Here is a 23,520-nt window from a genome sequence, read left to right as displayed (position 1 = left end):
AATTTGCCTGCACTTGGCCACTGTAATACCAATTGAGTGTGGACATGGGTTCATGGGTTAAGGATTAGCTAGGACTAAAGCGTAACTGGCAAGATAAGTATCCCACCGGTGAGGTTGATTTGAGACACAAAGTGAAAAAAAGTGTCACCTTTTTAGGATTATATAAGTGGCTCTGAAAAGAGCCTTTTGTTCTTTTTAATTTTCCTCCTCACTTGGCCTTGTGGTGGCTCTCGGTCTTCTTGGGCAGCAGCACGGCCTGGATGTTGGGCAGCACGCCGCCCTGCGCGATGGTGACGCGGCCCAGCAGCTTGTTGAGCTCCTCGTCGTTGCGGATGGCCAACTGCAGGTGGCGCGGGATGATGCGCGTCTTCTTGTTGTCGCGCGCCGCGTTGCCCGCCAGCTCCAGGATCTCGGCCGTCAGGTACTCGAGCACGGCCGCCAGGTACACGGGCGCGCCGGCCCCGACCCGCTCCGAGTAGTTGCCCTTGCGGAGCAGGCGGTGCACGCGGCCCACCGGGAACTGCAGACCCGCCCGCGACGAGCGCGTCTTGGCCTTGGCGCGCGCCTTGCCGCCCTGCTTCCCGCGTCCAGACATCCCGAGATCAAATGCGCCACTAGCAAATGCAGCGAGGGAGGGGCAAGGACAGTGGCTTTTATAACCGTTCTAGGGCGCGAAAAACAACGTTTGGCGTTGCTTAAGGAGGCACTTTCATCTCAACCAATGGAAATGCGACCCTGGGATCCGTGCGTTCTGATTGGGCAGCACGAATGCCCGAATTCGGGGGGGATAGTCACCAATCAGAAAGGAGTGTAGCTCACACCGTATTTGCATAAGGGCTTCTATATAAGACGGGGAAGCAGCGCCTTGCTCGCTGTTAACTTTCTCTTTTCTCCTGAGCGCGTCAGAGTGTCTCCAGCATGCCTGAGCCAGCCAAGTCCGCTCCGGCCCCGAAGAAGGGCTCCAAGAAGGCGGTGACCAAGGCGCAGAAGAAGGACGGCAAGAAGCGCAAGCGCAGCCGCAAGGAGAGCTACTCGGTGTACGTGTACAAGGTGCTGAAGCAGGTGCACCCCGACACCGGCATCTCGTCCAAGGCCATGGGCATCATGAACTCGTTCGTCAACGACATCTTCGAGCGCATCGCGGGCGAGGCGTCCCGCCTGGCGCACTACAACAAGCGCTCGACCATCACGTCCAGGGAGATCCAGACGGCCGTGCGCCTGCTGCTGCCCGGGGAGCTGGCCAAGCACGCCGTGTCCGAGGGCACCAAGGCCGTCACCAAGTACACCAGCTCCAAGTAAACTTGCCAAGTAAGCGTCCTGTCCTCCAACCCAAAGGCTCTTTTCAGAGCCACTTAACTTTTTTACCAAGAAAGAGCTGTTGCGCTTTGTCTATTGAAAAGTCTCGGTGACTGGGTCCCGGATCATTCTCTCCAGGAGCTCCTTGAGCACCCCCGCGGATCTCCTGTAAGTGAAGCCAGATGACGGGCTTGGCAGTCCGTGCATGTTGTGCCCCGCGTTATGGTGGTGCTTGCCATCACCCAGATCCAGTCACAGCCCCTCCTACTTTGCCACAGTAGACTTGATGTTGAAGGTATAGACGGGAACACTAAAAACAAAAGTCAAACACTGGTGCACTCAAGAGGCAAGAGGCGTTTTGAACCCTTCAGACCAAATTGAACACTAGAGCGCAGGCCTGAAAGCTTCACCGCTGGATTCTGCCCCCTTCCTCCTTGCAAGCAAAGGTGGAGGGAGGTACGTGTCTGGAGCTTGTCGTGGGGAAAGGCGAGGCGGACTTTGCGGTGCCCTTACAGGGATAGGAATGTCCTGTAGACTCCGGTATGAATATTTGAGGGAAGAAAAAGAAGTTAGTGGATAAGGACCTCCGCTTGCTACGGCACAGTCCTCTCTGGCTCTCAAATTAGGCAAAACAGAAGTACCTTACCTGAGGTCATACAGAAAAAAAAAAAATGGGGTGAGTGGAATTTAAGCTTCCAAACTTTGAGTCCGTGCTTTTAGTAGGATCTACTGCCCGTTTTAGGTCATAATCCCCACCTTTGGGAGGCTGGAGAGCACAAATGAAACCCCAGAACAGGTCTTGGCTCTTACCAGTCATTCTTACACAACAATTAACTGATTCAAGTCTATCAGGCCTTAACTGTTCCAGAGCCCAACTAGGTTCTTAGGGCCACCAGGGCCACTTCTAGGCTCTTGTGTCTTGCAGCACATTACATAAGGCATGGATCTTTGTATCTTTCCTCTAAAATGGGAATAAGTTGAAGATTACTTGGATAAATGTAAGGGAGCTTGCAGCTTTTAGTCCCTCGGTGTTCATTTGTTTTCTGCCCTTGTATCTTTTCATATGTATTAGAATCACATGAAATTATAAAAGTGAAGACACATTATTACAATAGGAAAGCATTTTGCTACAGGAAAGCAGTAAACCCATCTATGCCCCAAATTCTATGTATAATCCTCTGCCACCCTATTGCATCAAAGTATTGACAAAAAGCAATAATTTATTACTCTTCCCAGATTTTGAAATAAATCTGTGTAATAGTAGACCAACTCAAAGTGATCAGTTTAAGTTAACTATCTGTACTTTGCCTTCCAATAATCAGTGACTTCACCAGCAAATGAATGACACAGTGGATTTTAAAATGCTTTTCTTGCTACTCTTCCAAATCCAACTGTACCTCCTAAACCATTCTTCCAACCAATTAACTAATATTTTATTTAGCATTTACTATTCGTTACAGGCCGCTCATTGTATGTTGGCTTAGGGATGGGAATTCCTGAACTTTATTTCTCAGTTATCACTGGTGTTCCTGAAAATAGGTAAAACGTTCATTGAGGAAAATTTGGCAATATCTCTCAAAACAATGCATATATTTTTGGGCACCTGGGTGGCTCAGTTGGTTAAGTGACTGCCTTCGGCTCAGCTCATGATCCTAGAGTCCTGGGATTGAGTCCCACATTAGGCTTCTAGCTCCATGGGGAGTCTGTTTCCTAGAGTCCTGGGATTGAGTCCCACATTAGGCTTCTAGCTCCATGGGGAGTCTGTTTCTCCCCCTGACCTCCTCTCTCATGCTCTCTCACTGTCTCTCTTTCTCTCAAATACATAAATAAAAAATCTTTAAAAATAATAATAATAATAAAAGACCCTCTCTCTTTAAAAAAAAAAAAAAAAGCATATATTTTTACACCCAGAAACACCACCTCTGGGGTGGCACCATGTACAAAATGGCATATTACAGGCTTTTGCAACAGTCTGGTTAGTAGAATAGATGACAAGGAGCAATCTGAGTGATCAAAAATGAAGGAATGAATTACAGGACATTATTCTGTCTGATGGTAAGAACAATTGAGAATGTTCTTCGTAACAGCAGCTGGTGTTTATTGCTTACCAAATAATGTCCTAAAAGTTTGCTTAAATACATCCAATTACCAAATCTTTATAACAACCTGATGAGTTAAATTACTACTTGCCTGTTTTATAGATTATAAAATGGGGATTCAGAGAGGTTGAGTAAGTTTCCTGAGTTTGCACAGCTAATAAACAGTAAAAACATAATTTAAAAAAAAAAATCTGGCTTCTGAAGCCATATTTGCAACCACCGTGTATTATCAGCCTTCTCTGGGTATCAATATGGGATGATTTCCAAGATCTATTGGCAAGTGCAAAAAATACAGGATAGTATCAGTAGAATTTTCTGCATGTATGTTTATACGATTGCAAAATATCTCTAGAAGGTTACTAGGTAAGCTGTCATGGGTGAAGGGAGGATCTTTTCAATGGTAACCCTTTTATGCTCTTAAATCATGTATGCATTGCCAATAAATGAATGAATGGATGGATAAATAAATAAATCTGAGAATCCCCCTGCTCAAATATTGAGAAAATAATATTAATAAATAAATACTTCAGTAAAGATGTGTGTGGAAAACCTCAGGAGCACTGGAGAGATAATATTCCCAGTGTGTATGGGGGGGTAGGGGGGTAGTACAAAACTTTTCTAGGCAGGTGAAGTAAGAAAGTGGGTGTCACATTCCAGGAGTTCGTAATAGTTGGCGGGACTAAAGTCTGCAAGGGTAGGCAGAAGGGAGCAGCCCAAGGGGCTGACCAAAGAGTCCAACAGAATTTTATACCCGGGGCTTCATTCAGTACTAAGTGCATGGTCCTTAAAATGATGAGAGGACCTTATGATAAAACAACTAGGTAGGAACTGTGAAGAGCTTATCAAGTAAGATTCTGAAATATGCCAAATTCTAGATGCCAATATAAGTGTTTGGTTTTTTAAGTGAAGCAGACTCTCAAATTATTTACTATCAATCCAGCATCTGTAGGATCTGGATCTCAAATTATTTACTATCAATCCAGCATCTGTAGGATTTCTTCACTCCATGAGCATGAAGGAGAGACAGAAAGCATCACCTGTCTGTTTTGGAAGCAGGGGAGGAATCTTACAAGTGTCTATTACAGGTTGAAGGGAAGACTTCATAATGCAACTTTGTTACTTTTGTAGCTTATGATCAAATAAGCCAGGGGATCAGAATGGCACACTGTGGGCTGATACAGGTCATGATCTGTGCAACAATGTCTACGAAGTCTCAGGAAACCCCTTACAAATCAAATCATACTCCTTTTTATCATACTCCTTTTTATTTAACTGAAAACAACCCAATGGCAGCTTCAAGCCCTGGCCCAGAACTCCATATCGGCCAGGCAGCATGGCAGGATCCCACAGGGCAGCCTTGAGTTCATATTTTACGTGAAAAAATAGAAAAGAGGTTGAAGAAGATTTCCTTTCAGACAAGACAATTGGGGCACCTAGCATCCTTTGATGGGGTTTTATCGTCTATTATCCGGGAGTCCTTTCGAGTGTGTTTATTGGCTTATTGTCAGTAAAAAGGGTCTTCTTTTTTTTTTTTTTCTACATTTAGTAGAGAAACATTCCCCATCATTTTTCATGCAAGTTTTTTTTTTCTAAATTGGTTTCCTTTAACCTCCCATTTTCCTCTCTGAACTTACTCTTCAGTCTGTCTCAGAACATGCGAGCAAGACAGAAACTGTGACAAAGGCCAGAATAATCCACAGAGCTTGCGACCATGTGTAACACAAACATAATTCAGCATCATGCATTAAAGGAAGCAGAATATGCACATTATTGCAAATCCCAGTTATTAGTCACACAAATCACTGGAGGGCCCATAACTTTACCTCTGTGTGTAAAGAAAATTAATGGCTCTAATCATAAAATAGGACAGTCTGTTATACAGCAGACACTAGTCTAGCACTGAGGAAACCCAGTGAAAAAAAGTCGGTGAGATTTCTTGTTCTTGTGGCACATAGAGGAGAGGAGGGAGCCAGACAATCAGAAATAAATTAATAAAATCTAAACTATATCAACCCCTCGATGAAGTAGTTTGTATAAAATAAAGTAAGGAAGTGGGTAAGGAACTGGGAGTCCCAGCTTGAACTGGGAGACCCTTGCACAGGGTCTCGCTGGGGCACCAGCGCTGCATTGAGCGCTGACAGAGTCGTCATCTGGGGGAAGCTGCTCCGGGTGGAAGGAATTAGGGCGAAGTACCCCAGGCAGCTCCCTGCTTAGCATGTTCTGGAAACAGCAAGAGAGGACGGTGTGCTTGTAGCAAAGGGAGTAATGGGGTGAGAAGTTTTGCTTCACATGTCTGCCTGTTTCTCTGAGTTCAACTTAATGCCTGCCTTGAGCCTCAAAACTCAGAAGGTTTTTGCATAGTCGCAGGTAAGCTCTGCACAAAGAGAAAATGGCCCCATCTCCACCAGGATCTAGATCTAGGTAAGCAAATAACATTCTTATAAAACTCTCCCTAAAGAGGTGAATTCTAACAAGAATCTTATTCCCAGCCATACATACCCCCAGCACCAAGACATCTGGAATGACACTGAGGGACTGATGTCCCAAGAGATGGCTTTTTACTGCTTAATGGAATAATACATAGCGCTTAGAGGATGTGTTGGGGGGAGTTTTCATAACCTTAGTCATCTACTTCATATTTTCAACTTTTCCCATTTCATCCAACTCTTGCAGACCCCAAGGCTAACAATTATGTAAACAGTCCTCATTTTGGGAAGTCTATAACAAGATCGTAAACAGGCCCTAAAAAAACATGAACCCTGATATTCATTAACAAATTATTTATGGTGACAAAAAAAAAATTGAGGACAGTCCTCTTGGGCAACACTGAGGGAGTAGATAGGGACAACTGCTGTTTCTAGAGGGGGGTTTGGGGGGGGGGTCACGGTGACTGCAGAGTAAGCGAGCCCAAACTTTGTTGCCATAAAGCAAACATTTTGTTATATTCATGGATTCTGTGATCAGGATGCCTCTGGGATGTCTGGGGCCTCAGATGCGAGTTTTCCTGGACCAGGGTGGTTTTGGGGATAGGTGCTGAGGACTGGAATCATCTGCGGGCATCTTCAGTCACTTGTCTGTCATGTGACAGCCAGGCTGAGCCAGCTATAGGGTATGGGCTTCTTAACAGGATGGTGGCCTCAACGTGGTCAGACTTCTCATGTGGTGGCAGACCATTGCAAAGGTGATCTCCCAGGACACCCAAGCAGAAACTGGGACCTCCCACCTCAGAATAAAAGTCAGAGTCCTAACAAGGCCCTACACTGCCCTACAAGTTGTGTGTCTGATGATTCCGGATAAAAGGGGACAAAGGTGGGAGCAGGAATGCCACTGTTAGAAAAGGCCCCTGAAAACCAGACGAAATAGACAAGGTCAGTTTACAAAATCTGCAGGGCCCTAGGGATAATTCTTTGTCTAGGATTCCTGAGAATCTCAGGACTTCCAGCCCCTCTGGTCCTGACCTGTAAAAGCCATTTGTGCCCCCATCCACGGAGAGGACTACAGCACTCACACGTTTTCAAAATAACCCTTCAAGGGGCGGTACGGTTTTGATTGGAAAAGCGGGGGGGGCGGGGGGCGCTTAATTTTAGTAATTGACATTTAGCGCCTCCGTGATGCATATTTATCACAAGAGGTACCTGTTAGGAGACGGCCCCCGCCGGCCCCATGGTGTAATGGTTAGCACTCTGGACTTTGAATCCAGCGATCCGAGTTCAAATCTCGGTGGGACCTTCGTTGCTTTTCCTTTACAATTTCTTTTTCATTTTTCTTCCTGCTATCTCCCCTCTTAAAACTAACATTCCCCCCTCCCCTCTCTATCCCCTCGTAATCCAGCCAATACAGCAGCCAGAACGAGCACTAATATAATCGGAAGTCTGAGCCCACAGACCCGGGGCAGAGAGCCGCGCAGGAAGCAGCCGCCAATCCTGGAACTGTGCGGGGACCCGGGGCTGGCGTCGGGGGAAGTGGGGGTGGGGGTGCGGTAGGGGCAGTGTTTGGGACGTGTAACCTGAGAAGAGCGGGGGACCTGGCCTGGGAACGCAATCCCGGCGGCCTGGCCTCTCCCCGCGCGGCGCTCAGAGGATGGCGTTCAAGCCCACGGCCGAGCAGGTGCACTCGCCGTCGGCGGCCTTGCCCTCGGGCCACCCAGTCCCGCCGCAGCTGCCCTCGCCTTTCCGTGCTAGCGCTGCTCTCGAGGGGGTCGCGCTGGGAGACTGTGCCCTCGCTCGTGCGGGCGGCCGCCGCTGGTGGCCCCGTAGAGGATGCTCACCCAGGACAAACCTTTCGGCTCTCGAGGGGCGGCTTGCTCCCTTCGGTGACCGCCGCCTTTACCTGCCCACACCTCCAGCCTCGCTGTCACTGTTCCTGCCACGCACCTACCCCCGCCCCCATAGCTTCTAGTCACCCGCCAGGGTGAACTGGTTTCTATTTTCCCAGTTTTGTCCTCCTCTCTGGCCTCTTGTTATGAGGTCCGGTTCTCTCCCCACTCCTCCTTTATTAACTTAGACCTTTATTCATTTATTAATTTAGACTATTTATTAACTAGACCATTATTAACTCAGCCCTTCTCTCTGAGGCCATCCTTGGCTCCCTTTATCTGGGCTTAAGTGCTTCCTCTGTGTCTCCTCAGGACCCCAAAACCCCCTTTTCATACTTGTCCTAATTGCTTGTTTAATAGGCCCTCCCCCAAGTTCAAGGCCTCACGTTCTCCAGCGAGAGGGCTTGGTGCTAGGGCCTGTTCGCCGCTCCGCTCTCCGCCCCCGCTGACACAGGAGCTCCCAAAGACGTGCTGAGCCCAGAGCCTTTCGCCTGTTCTGGTTAGATCATCCCAGAACCCAGAAGAGCTCTTGTCCCTGCTGGGTTCTCAGACGTTCTGCTCTGCTTCTTCCCAGATTTCCTCTGCCTCTTTTTCCTTTGATGACCCCTAGTCTCTGCCCACACTAAGAATGAGCTTGGCCCAAGACTGGAGCACCAGTCTCCTTGGAGATAAACATCAACCATAACTTTTTTAAAAAGTCATCTTTTAAATTAAATTTAATTTATTTTTTATTTTTGTATTTATTTGAGAAGGAGTGGGCAGGCAGGGCGGGGGAGAGTGGGGAGTGGAAGAGCAAAGGGGAAGCAGACTCCCTGCTGATTGGGGGGCCCAGACCAGGGGCTCAGTGCCCTGACAGGGAGATTATGACCTGATCCAAACCCAGCAGTCCAAGGCCCCAACCATGGCTTCTCTTAATGAGACCCCTCGGTAGCTAAAGGCAGGAGGGGTGGGCGTGGGGGAGGGTGGACCATTGTAATTTGCATGTTTTGGGTGAAAATTCACCTCCGGAAAGAAAGGCTCCTTTCACTGCATTCCTGTCCAGTCATCCTGAGGTCTGCATGGGCCTAGTTTTGATTTCCTGTTGGCTGCAAGGAGCCCAGTCTGCCAGGGGCCCAGCCTCTGGAAAGCACTAATTGCACGTTTGTGAGTAAGTTGATTTTTGAGTGCTCTCCAGGAAGCAGGGTTTGGGGCTGAAGATGCCCTATTTCCTTCCTCAGGAAGGAGGCACTGGCTTCTGAACTGGGCCCTTCCTGGGCTCTTACTCGTGCCCCACCTTGGCTCCCATCACAGGCAACTGAGGGAGGGAAGGAGGCCCACGGGAGGAGACCACGAGCAGCACCGAAACCCTGTTCGCTAAACGGAGAGCCGCGCTGCTCAAGTCGGGGCTGCCTTTAGCACCCCGCAGGGTCAAGGCCGTCGGAACTGCTCTTCCCTTTGGCGTTACAAGATGTGACCAAACTACTGTATTCATCGCTGACTAGTTTTGCGAAGGAAAGAGAAATCTGCGGATTTCTCAGCGCACGTTTAAGAGTATTTCCTTTGTGAGGACCTTTTCCTTATCTCTGCCAGGCTTCGACAGTTTGGACTCACCTGTGGAGGACTGTCACCCTCCTTCCTGGGGACCTCCTACCACCTCTCTGCAAACAACCGACCGACCTTGACCATCCTCCACCTGTCGTAGCTTGAGGAAGATTCCCAGCCTGGCTTTCCAGAACAGACCCAACTGTGCAGTAATTGCCACCCTGCAGAACTCCCGCTGCAAGGGGCTCCCGAGCGAGGCCTGGCTTTTGCAGGGGGAGTCCGCGTTGTCGGGGTGGGGGGCCCGCGTCTGCGGTGTTGCGGGCTGTTTCCTTTCGCTTCTCTTGGCTGCGCTTTACGCTCCACGTCCGCCAGGGGGCGCGCCGCCCTCGAAGCGCGGCTCCGCGGAGCCCCGAGACCAGGGGGCAGCAGCCCCGCCCCGCGCGGGCCGGAAACTGCATTGCCCCCCGCCCCCCGCGGTCCCGCTGCCACAGGCTCCTGGAAGGGCACGTGCAGCCCCGCGCGCGGAGGAAGTGGCCGCGGCCCTCGCTCGCTCGCACGCCGAGTGCTGTCGCGGGAGACCCCGGTAGCTCCCTCGCGCGCCGGGGCCGGACGGCACCCCGCGTGCTGCGAGACGCGCCCCTCCGCGCACACACACGCGCATTCCCGCGGGCCGCGCGGGTTTGACAGGGGGCGCCCAGGCGAGTGCGGGCGACGCGCGCGGCAGCCGGCGCCGGGCCTGGACGGGAGTTCGGGGGCCTCCCCTGCGCGCGCTTTCCGTCCGGGCGGAGGACGCGAGGCTCGGCGCTGCTGCGGGAGCGCTCCCGAGGGCCCCTCCCGCGACCCGAGGTGCGCCAGGGCCGCGGGGATCCTCCTCCCCCGGCCCCCAGTGCCCCCCGCCACACACGGGTATCCCCCCCCACCCAGGTGCCCCCGCGACCCTCCTCCCGCCCCAGTCCTTGCGCGAACAGACCCCCCGCCCCGGGCTTTGCTGAGACCCTCCCTCGGGCGGTCCGCGGGCTCCGCCGCCTCCGCAGTTAGGACGGTCGTTGGTGGAAGGAGCAGAGTCTGAGGAAGCAGCGTGAGGACCCCAGGGCTCTGCCCCAGGTGTGTCCCCAGTAAAGGAGCGACAGTGGTGTCCCACCTCAGGGCGGCCGTGAGCCTGAGGTACGGAACACGACGAAACCCCCGTCCCGGGGCCCGCACCTCGGGGACGGTCGGTCTCCGTCACGGCCTCCCCTATCCTGCGGCGAGAACCACTTCCCACCCCGCGAGGGCGGGAATTCGGGGCTGGCGGGGGGGCGCCTGACGTGTGGAGTCGCGGCTCTGCGTGACACTCTGGTGCAGAAGGTGCGCGACAGGTGCCGGTCCACAGCGCCCCAGAGCAGGAAAACGCGGCGCGCTTCTGAGCACCTTTCAGCCGGCGAGGGCGGGGCCTTGGGGAGGAAAAACTCTGTCCTTTATGAATCAGAGAGGGAGACCCGACAGGTGGGCCCCATGGTGTAATGGTCAGCACTCTGGACTCTGAATCCAGCGATCCGAGTTCAAGTCTCGGTGGGACCTTGGTCTGAGACTTTTACCCATGTCCTGATCATTCCCCTGACTTTACCAAACCCTTTCCTTTCCAGCCCCTAGAAATTGGCATCCACAGACCCGTGACCTGAATGGGGGAATCCCAACCCTTTTATTAAGTTCCAATACAATTTTCTTTTTCATATACTGAATACTTATGAAAAAATATACAATCACTTTTTATTGATCGCAAAGACAACTCAAACCAGAAGAAAAACACTTAAAATAGAATTAAAAACACTTGAAATGACTAAAAATCTCAATTTTTATGTTTTTCTGTTTTAGACTAGTATGATAGGGTAATTAATCACAGCCTTTAAGCATATAAATGCAACATTTGGGGACATAATTCTGTGACAGTTACAGAATAGAAATGCATTTAAAAGAGAAAGAAGAATTCGCGAACGTTTTTCAACTGTTCAATAAAAGCATGCCATATTTTTAAAATTGAGGTATAATTAATACATAACATTACTTTCAGGTGTACAACATAATAATTTGATATATGTATTGTAAAATGATCACAATAAATCTGGTAACATAGTTACAATTTTTTTTTACTTGTGATGAGAACTTTTCAGATCTCCTCCCTTATCAACTTTCAAAACTGCAAATCAGTATTATTTAGGACAGTCACCATGATGTACATTACCTCCCCAGGACTTATTTCTCTTGTAACGAAAACTTTGTACCTTTGAACCCTGGTTCTTGCCTTTTGCCATCTTCTGCCTCCACAGCCACCAACTGGTTCTCTGTATCTATGAGCTCTTTTGTTTGTTTTTCTGCTAGATTCCACATTCAAATGAACACATATGGTATTTGCCTTTCTCTGTCCTACTTTTTTCACCAAATATATTTTTAGAGAATGCTAATGCATATCAAATCGTTAGAGCTTTTAGTTTCCAATGGACAAAATCCTTCTTCATGTCCAAATTTTACCATATGCTAGCAGTTACATTCGTTGGAGTAATTTAAATTTATGAGGAAACCTTTTAGAAGACCACTGGAACAAACATGGAGTTTGTCACCTTCCCTTTCTCTCTTCCAGGGATAAGATTTGCCTCCCCTTTGAAATGAGCAAAAAGGGAATTATACAATCATTTGGGGAGAGAGGTGGAAAATATCACATATTCCTAGAAATCAGATACAGTGTCAGTGTTGGATTTTATTAAATGGCCTGCACTTCCTTTCTGAGGCCATCTCCCCGTCCAGACGCAGGGAAATCAAAAACACTTAGCAGAGGATGGTTTCGATCCATCGACCTCTGGGTTATGGGCCCAGCACGCTTCCGCTGCGCCACTCTGCTCCACAGAGACGCCACTCTGCTCCATTATTTATCATGGGAAGGATCAGACCCTTGCCAGTTTGATTCACACCTCTTTCACTTCCCTCTCCAGCCTTGGCCTCCGCAGGACCGCCTCCTCCTGGAAGTCGGCGGGAACCTCGGGGAGCCGCTCTGCGCCCGGCCCCCGCACCCCTGCGGGCTAGGAGGCGCGAAGAAGCCCGGCTTCCCGACCCCCGGAGCGACTGGGATAGAGGCGTCTGGGGAGCGGACCGCGCGGCTCCTGCGGTTTCTGCCTCTGCCTTGGGCTTGGAGCCAAGGCCGTACCTACGGCCGGTGCCCACGGCCAGTGCCCTCCGGCACCCCGCACCCGCTGACCCCGCGCGCCTTCCTCTGCTCCATCACCAGCTCCTGCACCTGCCTTTGCAAGGGTCTTTCCGCCTTCACCGAAGACCTGTGGGCAGAGCCCCAGGGCACTCAGGGTGTCCGTTACTGAGGAAGGGGAGGGAAAATCATTTTCTCTCTACCCTTGGAAGCCCTTGGCTGGAAACTCTGTCACAAGAGAGCAGCAAAAGAAAAACACAAGTTTATTAACACTTATACCTCCTGGGTGCCTGGGAGAGACCCGCGGGAAAGGAGCCCCTCCCCCATGTGGGCTGGAAGGAAATCCGGTACCCCCGTCCCCTAAGGACAAGAGAGGAACGTGTGCGGGAACAGGAGAAAGCTGAGGGATTCCCGTGCACAAGAGGGATCCCCAGCAACACAGATCCAGCCCCCCACTCCAGGTGACCCAGGACCACAAGATAGGGGGGCCTGGCATTTGCCAGCTAGGGATGAGCCTCAGCAGCTTATCTTGTAACCCAGCCCCTGCTCCCTGAGCCCACAAGGCCCTTGCCCCTCTCTCCGGGAGCTGGAGGCCTTGGGAGACCAAGGAGGCTGCCCACCAGGTACCTAGACACAATCTCCTTCCTGGATTCCTTTTGCGGTGTTCTTCCATCATTCCTGCAGGATTTCGTCGGCGGCATCCTCTGCGAGGTACTTCTGTTCAATCTTTCAAGGCCTGTCTATGACAATGTACTCCTTCTACTCTTGTTCTTCTGAGAAAGTCTTTTTCTCCTGCACTTGGAAGGATAGTGTCATTGTAACAGATTCCACACAGGTAGCTGTTTCTCTCAATGCTTTCAATATTTGACTCCACTCTTGGTGCTTGGATGGTTTCTGAGGAGAAGGCCGCCAGCATTCTTATCCCGGCTCCCCTCCAGGCAAGGCCTTCCCACCTCCTTCATCAAACCACCATAAAAGCCCTCGACGTTAGCCTCATCTTTGAGTCTGCCTTCCTCAGGAAGGTCCACGCCCTGTAAAACGTACATAAATGTGTGTGCCTTCCTCCCGTTCATCTGTCTCTGAGTCTCATTTCCACACCCAGCCAGGGACCCTAAGAGGGGAAAGAAAAATGTTCCCTTCCCTGAAAGCTCTTGGTACATTAATCATTTCCTGGTCTGATGACTCCAAAAATTTCCCCTAAGAATCTCACTCTCGGACGTTCTCTGTCTCTAAAACTTGTGTTTTTGTCTTTCAGCATGACTTGTCACTTTTCTGAAAGCCAAACACGAGTGCTGGTGAAAGGAGCTGAGGTCAACAGGCCTCCCACTTCCCCCCATGGGTGGGCACAGAAGGGGCTGGGAGTACCCACCCCTGAGGTCTGGGCTCTGGCGGACAGTCTTCCCCACGCACAGGCCTTGTTAGGGAGAATGACGGCTTTGAGGGTATATTTAAATGGTCATTATTGTCCTCCTGGGAGGGGTGGGGGGAGAGTGTGGGAAGGGATTTTGTTCTCCAGTCTTCACTGGGAGAACCTGGTAGGACTCCCAAGAGTAAAAGTCACACAAGTGTGGGGGCTTCCGTAGGAGTGGCTGCTTCCGGCTTTTGACTTCATGCTTGTCCACAGGAAACCTCCAGCAACTCCTGGTTGATCTGTTCCTCCCTCATACTGGTTCCGGGGTGGTTTCCACAACAGTGAGCTGGGATGCCTCCCAATGCGGTTGACCCTGTTGACTGCAGTTCGTTGACAGAGCTAAGAAAAGTTGTTAATTTTCAGTTTGTTTAGCTTTTTTGTCATTCTGAGGACAGGAGCGACAACTTCTAAACAGTTAATGTGCAGGATGGGAAAGAAGAAGTCATCCAGTTCAGTTTTATCGAAGATATGTGCATTGCTTGGGTGAGTCTCAGTCATTCTTACCTCTAAATTTAATGACCCTTGGCATAACTTTGGAGTGCATTAATTAAATGGATGAGTTACAATGAGACCCTTAGTGGTTTCTGAGCACTACGTATCTGCCCATCTATGTTGTTTAGTAATAAATATTTAATTTATGATTTCTGGATTCAGTAAGTTTTCAGGAGGAAGGGCATGGGGGTGGGGGCTGTTGGTGCTCAAGACCAGCCAAGTAACTAGACTGTGCCTATGAGAGCAGCACATTATAAGACCCCTTCACCAGAAGCAGACTTTGGGCCTCCCAGTAACGATGCAGGTAGGCTGGGTCTGAGGACCCCTGGTTGGGGGGGGGGGTCCCACAGGACAATCAAGAGGGTCCTTCACACAGGATAGAAATCAAACATGAGCCAGAGAAAGTGAAAACACAGTCTGGAGAGACAGTGTAAGCATCAGACCATACTCAGATAAAGCAGAGATGTTGCAATTATGAGACCCTGAATTTAAAACAACTATGATAACTATGTTAGGAGCTCATGGATAAAGTAGACAACAGGCAAGAACAGGGAGGCAATAGAAACAGAGAGAGGGAAATGCTACGAAAGGGCCAAAAAGAATGCTAGAGGTCAAAAGCACTGTTACAGAAATGAGAAGCATCTCAGATGGGCTTATTGGCAGATCGGACATGGCCAAGCAAAGAACCTCTGAGCGCGAGAACATCTCAATGGAAACGCCTGAAACTGAGAAGCAAAGTGGGAAAGACCAAAGAAAAGAGAACAGAATATCCAAGAACAGTGATATATAAAAGACATTACATAGGCATAATGGAACAGAAACAATATTTAAACAGAAAAGAACAGAAAAAAATATTTGAAACAACAATGACTGAAGAAATTTCCCAGATGAATGTCAGACACCAAATTACAGACCCAGGAAGCCCACAGAGCACCAACCAGGAAAAATGCCAAAAAATTACACGCAGATGCATCATTTTCAAACAACAGAATAAGGAAGATAAAGAAAAAAGAATTGCTGAGAGCTGCTAGAGGGAAAACAATTACCTACAGAGGATCAAAGGTGAAACTTTTCAGAAACCAGGCAAGCAAGGGAAATGAAGTGTTTAGTGTTGAAAGAAAACCCCACCAATCCAGACGTCTGCACCCTGTGAAATTATCCCTAAAAAGTGAAGAGGAGAGGACACAAATTAGTGATATCAGAATTGGAAGAGGGGACAGCACTACAGATCCCATGCGTATTAAAAGGATAATAAATGACTGTTATGAACAACCTTTATGCCCACATTATGGATAACCTAGATGAAATGGACCAGCTGACATTGTGAAGACAAAATTTGCCGAAACTCACACAAGAAGCAATAATCTGAACAGGCCTATATGTATTTAAATAATAGAATCAAAAACTAATAACATTCCAAAACAGAAATTTCAGGTGCAGAAAAGTTCACGGTGAATTCTGCCAAACATTTAAGGAAGAAATTATACCCATTCTCTATGATCTCTTTCAAAAGGCAGAAGCAGAGGGAATGCTTCAAAACTTACTCTATGGGGCCAGCGTTACCCTAATGCCAATATCAAACAGACATTGCAGGAAAAGATGACTACAGACCATCGTCTCTTACGAACACAGATATAAAAATCCTCAGCAACATAAGAGCAAATCTCATCCAGCAGCGTATAAAAAGAGTATCCCATGGCCCAGTGGAATTGATTCCAGGTGTGCAAGGCTGGTTCAACACCGAAAATCAAACCAACAGGGTAAGCGAGAAAAAGTACATGACCAGACCAAAAGATGTAGAAAAAGCAGTCAACAAAATCCAACTGCCTTTCATGATAAGGACTCCCAGCAAATGTCTGTACTTTGTGCTCCGTTTTGCTGTGAATCGGAAGCAGCTCTTCAAAACAAAACAATTAAAACATAAATAAATACCTATGTTAGAAAAGAAAGTGGTTTCTGTTTGTGGGATTTGGGGAAAGGAATTGCAGTTTTGAATTTCCGGCTAGGCGGGGAAGAGATGAGAGCCACGCCTGGGAGTCTGGCGGAGAGAGCGGGGCCTTAACTAGGGCCCCAGGAGGACTGGAGAGCGGAGGCCACTCCAGAGTCTGAAGGCAAAGCCTGCAGAGCGCGGTCGGCATTTCCACGCTGGGCGAGCGGCTGGGAAGGAACTCGGAGGGATGCAGGAGTCACATGCAAGCTTGGTGAGCGCCGGGGTGTTTGCGAGCATTCGGGTGCGGGCCGCGGTTTGAGCAGAAGGCGCGCGGAGCTTCAGCCCTGAACACACCTGGGAGCTGGAGAGCTCCTAGCCGGGGCGCGCTGCTCCTTTGGGGCCCGTTTGCGGCCGCAGCTGCGGTGGAGTCGGGAACAGCCCCCCGCGGTTGCAGGAACCCGCGCCGGTGCCTGCGGAAGGAGTGCGCGTCCAGAGCGCAGGGGCGCGCGGGAGGGTTTCCGTAGTGTAGTGGTCATCACGTTCGCCTCACACGCGAAAGGTCCCCGGTTCGAAACCGGGCGGAAACACACACCCCCGGCGGCGGGTTAGCTTTTCCTTCCCTTTCACAAAAACACCTTTCACGCCAGCATCCCAGTCAAACCTAACCATGAAACAACAATGACTTGCTGTGTCGAATCGAACCCAAGTTACAGAGTCCCAGGAACAGGGACAAGGTGTGTGCCCTAGAGCCAAGGCCAGGTGACATTTACTGGGACTTAGAAGGAGGAGTTATTTGAGGAAAGAACATGAGCGAGAAATATAGTGTTGGAAAGAAAAATCTTCAACCAAGTGTATTTTCACAGGTTTTGTTTGTAGAGTGTAACATTCCCGCATCGGTACCTTCTTCAAGCTCTCTGCAAGTACTCGGTATCATGGACCATCGCCTGGGATTCCATTCCACTTTCAGGTGTCCTTTAAAATCCAGTCTTTGGGCAAAAAAATATTGCACTCCCAGAGACGACTGGCTTCCTGGTTCCCAACCTGGGCATTTGTCCCAGGCCAGACCCTTGATTCAATGCTCTGCGGTGGCTGGTTGGAAATCTCAGAACTTATGAACAAAAAGTCCTGCGTTCTCATTTTGCACTGGGACCACAAGTAGTGTAACAAGTTCTTCTCCAAGAAGATCACAAAGGGAACAATCATCCAAGTTCAGTGTTTTTTACAGGGAGGAGGGGGAAGCTGAGAAGAAGGCCACCCTCTGCTTGACAAGAAATGTGCAGGTCACTGAGGGTGAGAGGGTACGTTTGTAGACTATGGTAACACTTGAAGACACACCCTAGAATATCAAAAGATAAAGATCCACTAAAGCATTAACACTTTATTCTAGGGTTTGACGATTTTTTCCAGCCGTTTCTTTTCATCTGAGTCCTTCAGGACTCACTTGACTCCCGTCTCTTGTTACAACTTTCTTGTTTTACCATGAGTTTCCTTTCTGTATATTTCAGCACTAAGCGTTCTTACTCCTTCAAGATTCCAACACGTGGCTCTATTTTTCAAAATATTCAAGGACGTCTTAGAGAATGCAGAATCATGGGAGAAGGAGAGATTGTTATCACAGCACTCAATTTATACAATATGCACATTTTATCTCTTTTTTGCCTTCTCTTAGAATTATATTCAAAACAAAATGTGAAGGGAGACTGCACGTTTCTTAGGAAATGTGGAGCGTAGCTACAAAAGTTTAAAATTAAGAAACTATAGCTCGTCTAGTTCATAGCATAGACTTTGCTAATTCATGGGACTAATTCTCCAGCTCCTTTACAAAGTGCCTCAGACAGGTAGACTGGCCATCTTTGGCTTCAATAAGCTATAACCCCAAGTTTGCATAAAACCACAAAGGGAAAGGCCCTGCTGGGATTTGAACCCAGGATCTCCTGTTTACTAGACAGGCGCTTTAACCAACTAAGCCACAGAGCCTCACAGTCTATCCTTCTATCTCACTTATTGTTTTAAAATTTCACACTTTAATCTGTGTTCTTATTTCAGCAATTTCTTTAGGATTTAGCAAGAAAGTGAACCTAGACTCCAGTCAGAACCAAAGAAGAACACTCCCTCTGTGGAACAAGAACTGCACTGAGAAGCCCAAATTGCTTGGCACTGAGACCCTTAGGACCAGCCAGGAGCCTGCCCTTCCAACTCTGTGGGTGACCGATGGGAGAAATAAGACCCTGGATTTGACCCCTATGCCCCCTAACTTTTGACCTCCGATGATGCTGTCTCCTCCACAGGCAAAAATACACTCCCTCCCTCTCAGTCGGATTCCTTTGTGACATCCAGGATGGCGTCATCCAAATTAGGGGAAGGCTCAGGTGAAGTTCCTCAGGTGGGAAAGCTCAAGCCAGATTCTTCGTAAGTGGAATATCTGTGGACTGAAGGTCCAAGTCCCCCCGTCTTCACAGACCGGCATCGGAGGCAGAGGCTAAACACCATCCACACTCCCGTTCAAAGAGAACAAAACCAGGGGACACACCGAGTCCCAGCAGTTCCAGAGGCCAGTGGGCACAGGATGCCACTTGACTGCAACTCAGTCGTGCTGGCTGGGAACTGTCCTCCGGACTCCTGGCTGCTCCGTCCCACTCATCCGTCCTGTTCATACGGCATTTCTTTTACTGAGACTTTGTCCCAAACTTTGCTCGTTTCGTGCTGTCCTCTGGCTTTTTGAGTCCGCCCCGTCGGCGTTCAGTCACCATGCTCCTGACACCCCTGCGATGTCATGAACATGGCTGGAGCAGATTCCTTTAGACCTGGAGTCGGCAGACGATGACCCCAGGCCACATCTGGCCAGCTGCCCGTTTTTATAAAGTTTTCTGGGAGCACAGCCACACTTACTTTCTCATATTTTCTGTGGCTGCTTTCCTGATGCAGCAGCAGATGTGAGTCATGTCGACAGACAAGCCTAAAATATTTGCCATCCGGCCCCCTCAAGAAAAAGTGTCCCAACCTCCGTATTAAACAAAAACTGCGTTTGCAAACCTGGGAACAGGAGTCCCTTGTCTACCTTGGCTTCTGATACAGCTGCTGGCGGGGCGCACCCCCAGATTTGTGGGTTTGTGAATGGGACACGTAGGACATGTCCTGAAGACCCTTAGAGGTTTGTTGTTCTGCTGAGAGACCACCTTAGCTCACCTGGCCTTGCCAACAAAAGATTTTTCAATCACACCTTTGGCTGCTGGCGGGGCTCTGGACTTAACATTTGCCTGAAAGGCATCTCTTAATTTCGGTGTTGGTTTTCATCTGCAGCGGCGGGGAGTAAGGAACAGCTTTCTCTTTCAAGCCCTTTCAGCTTGGGCTCATTGGTATTTAACTGTTCTTCCCTTAGCTTAAAGCTCTCATCTCACATTTTACCATAAACGGCGAGAAAGGCTGAGCCAGCCGGCTGACATCACTCTGGCCGGAAATCTCTTTAGCGACACGAGCCAGCGTGGAGGTGTCCGTTCCACGACAGTGCGGGCGACGGTGTGGATGAATTATCTGCTGCTCCATTAAGAAAACTTTTTCTTCCAAGTTCAGGTAACATTTTCCCTGGGAGCCCTGTGTCCCACCTGGTTAGGATGGGTCCAAACCTAAGGTTCTGCATTTGTTCAGAACCCCCAACCCCCGCAATGTGCCTTAAATCACAAGGAGGGGGGACCGGAGCCTAAAAACTGCCACTAGGCACCAAGCTAAAACCTGTCAGGCCCATCGCTTCTCTTTCCTTTCTGTCAGGGACCAAGGTCCTGTGGTGGCAGCGAGGCGAGGGTCAGAAAATGGTTATTCACGGATGTGTGTCTGCCATCCTGGCTGTGTCCGGGACAAGGCAACTCCGACCCCGGCCAGGGGTCACAGGTGAAGGGATTCACAGGTGGAGGGAGGCGTCCTCGGCATGCAGAGCTCTCCTGCAACAGCGCTACGATTTTCAGTTCCATCTGTGTTGCTCCAAGGTTGCAAACTATCACCACAGCATAAATGTGCATGCATGTACACTGCCCAATAATGAAAATCAAAGTTCCCTCCAATTTCACAAGGCCGCACCCAGGGCTGTGGCTGACATCCTTCCATGTGCCCTGTCACGGCGGGATCTGAGGGGTGGGGAGGGCGGGGAAAGATCCAGAAGCAGGAGCAGAATGGCTCCGTGCTTCACGGAGACATTTTTCACTTGTGTAAGTTCTCCAGGACGACATCCCTCGATGTCAAACCCCTCCAGTAGGCTACGGGTGTTCTTTCCTTCCCAGTCCTACGATAGCGGGTTTTACTCAGTTTTTACTCTTGCCAATCAAATGGTGGTAGAGTATCATCTCTTTTTACCTATTATTTCTGTGGTGATAAATGATTTTGGAGATTTTTGCACAAGATTTGTTGGTCTTCCTAGATCTCTCTCCCCTAAATTGCTTGTCCTATCCTTGGCCCATGTCCTTGTGATCTCGCTGCTTGTCATGGCTTCTTGCTATGATATCTTCTCTCTCTCCATCTCGCCCCATCTATCTGGGGACAATTTAAATATATTCTCCCATGATCACATTTATCTATTTATGTTTCTATTATGTCCTTTATTTTACATATTTTTCATTTTAATGGAAGCAAATGCTAGAATATATTTCTTTGTTGTTTGTGCTCTTGAAGTTTTTAAAGGTTTTCCTCAAATAAATAAATAAATAATAATAAATAAAACTTCTTCTCTGCTCACAGGACATGATGATATTCTCCCAGATATACTTCAAGTAGCTTTATTTTTTACTTTCACACCTAAGAATTAGACTGAATCACTGATTCTGCTGTGTAGCCCCTGTGCAGAACAGCAGGACTGGGACATTTTGGAAAGCTCTGTGTGTGTCCATACCTGATGGAGTCTCTCTCTGATCTGTCTTGTGTGGAAGCCTGCAGTGACATCCAGCCCCGTCCCCGCCCAGTTCTCACCCCAGCACTGAGGGATCTGGGTTTCCTTCAGGGCTGGGGAGGTACAGGACTCTTCCAGGCGATGTCTCCTTTCTAGGAGTTGAACGTTGATCTGGCCAGAGACAGAACCCAGAGCGGGACCACCAAGTGCATACGCAGGTCATTCCTGGCCCGGGAATTTATGAGGCAAAGAGAAAGATCTGGATGGGGACTCAGTCGGTCTGAACATTCAGCATGAAGGATGGACTTCCACATCAACTGACATTCTGGGAAGAGCTATCTTCAGACCCTCTGCTTGCCTTATACCCCTGACATAACCCCCTCATACCGGGGTGCCTTCCCTCAGCGACTGGAGAGCCCCTGTCACACACGAGGTGTTCTGTGTTATTATATAAATTTATTACATTGCAGCCTGTGCGCCAGAATATAATTTCAGCGACCCCATATGTCCCATTTGGGAGCTGCTTTCAGGTCCTTAAATTCCCCAGGACCTCTTTTCGTGCCCTTGACTGAGGGTAGTCAGCAGACAGATGACGTTAGTTAGATGAGGGTGCCGAATGGAATTTGGATTCTTGGGGTCCCTCTATATCAGAGTTGGGGGGTATGGGGGTCTTACTGTCTTTGCAGCCCGCATTGAGCTTACTGTGCTCCGTTGTGGACATACTGGGTGTCGCTGGAAGTGTCTTGTCATTAAAATCAAAGTCACAAAATCCAGCTGCCTCTGTGTCCACTAGGGATTTCCAAATGTCTCCCCAGGGCGAGCTCGTGTTCACTTTCTGTCCCCTGGGGCACGGCCCTACAGCGTCCAGCGCTCGGGGGCGTCTGCAGGGGGGGGGGGGGTGGACGAGAGCAGGAGCCCTGGTTTCTTCCGGCAAAATCCGGGCCACGTCTGCCGGCGACAGAGGGAGCAGGTGCACCTTCCTCACTCTGCCCCTCCCCCACGCGTTTTTCTTCTCGTATCAAAAGACACAGAAAACATCGGTTTCTCTACAACACGGGCGGTGACCTCGCGAGCGGAGTTCAGGGAAAGCGTGCGGTCTTCTCTATCGCGACTTCCTCGTCCGAGCCTCCGGCCGCGGCGCGGAGACACTGGTTCCAATAAAAAAGTACTTGCCGAGGGCAAGAGCCCAGCCACCGGGATGGCCGAGTGGTTAAGGCGTTGGACTTAAGATCCAATGGGCGTGTGCCCGCGTGGGTTCGAACCCCACTCCCGGTAGAGCAGGTGCCCGTCTCCGCAGCCCTTTCGGGGAAGCGCCGTCCTCCAGCAGAGCCTGGGGTCGGATCCCGCGTCTGCTTTTCTGTCCCCCCGCGAACACGGTAGAAAATGGTATCATGCTCTGCGTCCAAGCAGTAAGGAGGACGAGCAGGTAGTACCTGCGCCAGCTGTTTTCTGCCCCGGCCCCATCGAACTGCCTAAGAACTCTCCCGCGTCCACAGCCCCTCTAAGAAGACTTTACTCCGGGCCCCGCAGTTGCAAGGGGGTGGAAGCCTGGGGGCTTTGCCCTTGAGGCCACAGGGAAGAATCCCTCGTCCCTGCGGCCCCTGCGAAGCGAGAACCACCTGCCGCGGGATTCTTTCTGTTTCCAAAGGTCGTCAGAGCTCTGCGGGCGCTGCCCTTCCAGCTCGCCCCAGAGAGCAGGGGTGAACCCTTCCCAGCAGAACAGGAGGGCTTTGAAAGCTGAAATCGGCCCCTCAGTGCACTTGATTTTGCCTTTCTCGGGTTAGTGTTGTTGACCATTTTTTAAGTTCATGAGCCACCTGCATTTCCTTTTCTGTGTGCTCGTTTTTCTATCGGTTTGTTACGTCTTTCTCTTAGGGATTTAGAGGGGCTCTTTAAATATGAATCAATTAAGCCAATGTGTTCTGGTATGTCCCCAATTGTCCAGCTTGTTATTTGCCCTAGAACTTTGCAGTGATTTGGGTCTGTGGCCCAAGTGAGGGGCATTCTGGTTCAATATCTGACTTAGATGTGCCTTTCCCCTGCTAGGAGGTCAAAAAGACTGACAGAGGAATGCCATGCTTTCTTCTAGAATGTACAGGATTTCTTTTTTGTATTTAGGTCTTTGATTTATCCAAATTTTTCCTGTGTTTTAATATGTGAGATACAGATCCAACTCCACCTTATTTCCAGAGAACTGCCGGTGATCCCAACACTTTTTTTTTTTTTCATTTAAATTCAATTTAATTAACATATACTGTATTCGTCTCAGAGATAGAGTTCAGTGATTCATCAATTGTATATAACACCCAGTGCTCCTTATTGTTACATCATGTGTCCTCCTTAATGCCCATCACTCCGTTATGGCATTCCCCCACCCTCTTCCCCTCCAGCAACCGTTTTTTTCCCCT

General features: G+C 49.5%; 2 protein-coding genes and 1 long non-coding RNA gene across 9 annotated transcripts; 2 read left to right on the top strand and 1 right to left on the bottom strand.

Annotated features, from left to right (window-relative positions):
• Positions 1 to 163: 163 nt before the first annotated feature.
• Positions 164 to 633, bottom strand: LOC309865209 (histone H2A type 1-H). Its single transcript, XM_082731428.1, has one exon. The coding sequence runs from the start codon at positions 593 to 595 to the stop codon at positions 209 to 211; it is 387 nt and encodes a 128-aa protein (XP_082587554.1). The 5' UTR covers positions 596 to 633; the 3' UTR covers positions 164 to 208.
• Positions 634 to 877: 244 nt separating this feature from the next.
• LOC309865372 (histone H2B type 1-C/E/F/G/I) lies at positions 878 to 1,356 on the top strand. The gene has a single exon (XM_082731652.1). The coding sequence runs from the start codon at positions 919 to 921 to the stop codon at positions 1,297 to 1,299; it is 381 nt and encodes a 126-aa protein (XP_082587778.1). The 5' UTR covers positions 878 to 918; the 3' UTR covers positions 1,300 to 1,356.
• Positions 1,357 to 9,288: 7,932 nt separating this feature from the next.
• On the top strand, positions 9,289 to 21,665 carry LOC309864997. 7 transcript variants are annotated; one of them, XR_014311896.1, is made up of 6 exons: positions 9,289 to 9,814; positions 12,198 to 13,117; positions 13,662 to 13,782; positions 14,031 to 14,300; positions 18,286 to 19,809; positions 21,269 to 21,665. It is a non-coding gene; the product is annotated as an uncharacterized lncRNA (long non-coding RNA). The 7 variants fall into 7 exon arrangements; XR_014311897.1 differs by lacking the exon at positions 21,269 to 21,665 and adding an exon at positions 20,005 to 20,946; XR_014311898.1 differs by lacking the exon at positions 21,269 to 21,665 and having other exon boundaries at positions 9,347 to 9,814; positions 13,662 to 13,848; positions 18,286 to 20,946.
• Positions 21,666 to 23,520: the final 1,855 nt, after the last annotated feature.

Source organism: Mustela nivalis (assembly GCF_964662115.1).
Source record: "Mustela nivalis genome assembly, chromosome: 5".
NCBI lineage: Eukaryota > Metazoa > Chordata > Mammalia > Carnivora > Mustelidae > Mustela > Mustela nivalis.
Note: the sequence above shows the minus strand (reverse complement) of the source record. Positions and strands in the feature narration are given on the sequence as shown.

Bases quoted from the DNA above. Each gene is read 5' to 3' on its own strand.
- LOC309865372 (XM_082731652.1), top strand. From the start codon at position 919: ATGCCTGAGCCAGCCAAGTCCGCTCCGGCCCCGAAGAAGGGCTCCAAG.
- LOC309865209 (XM_082731428.1), bottom strand. From the start codon at position 595: ATGTCTGGACGCGGGAAGCAGGGCGGCAAGGCGCGCGCCAAGGCCAAG.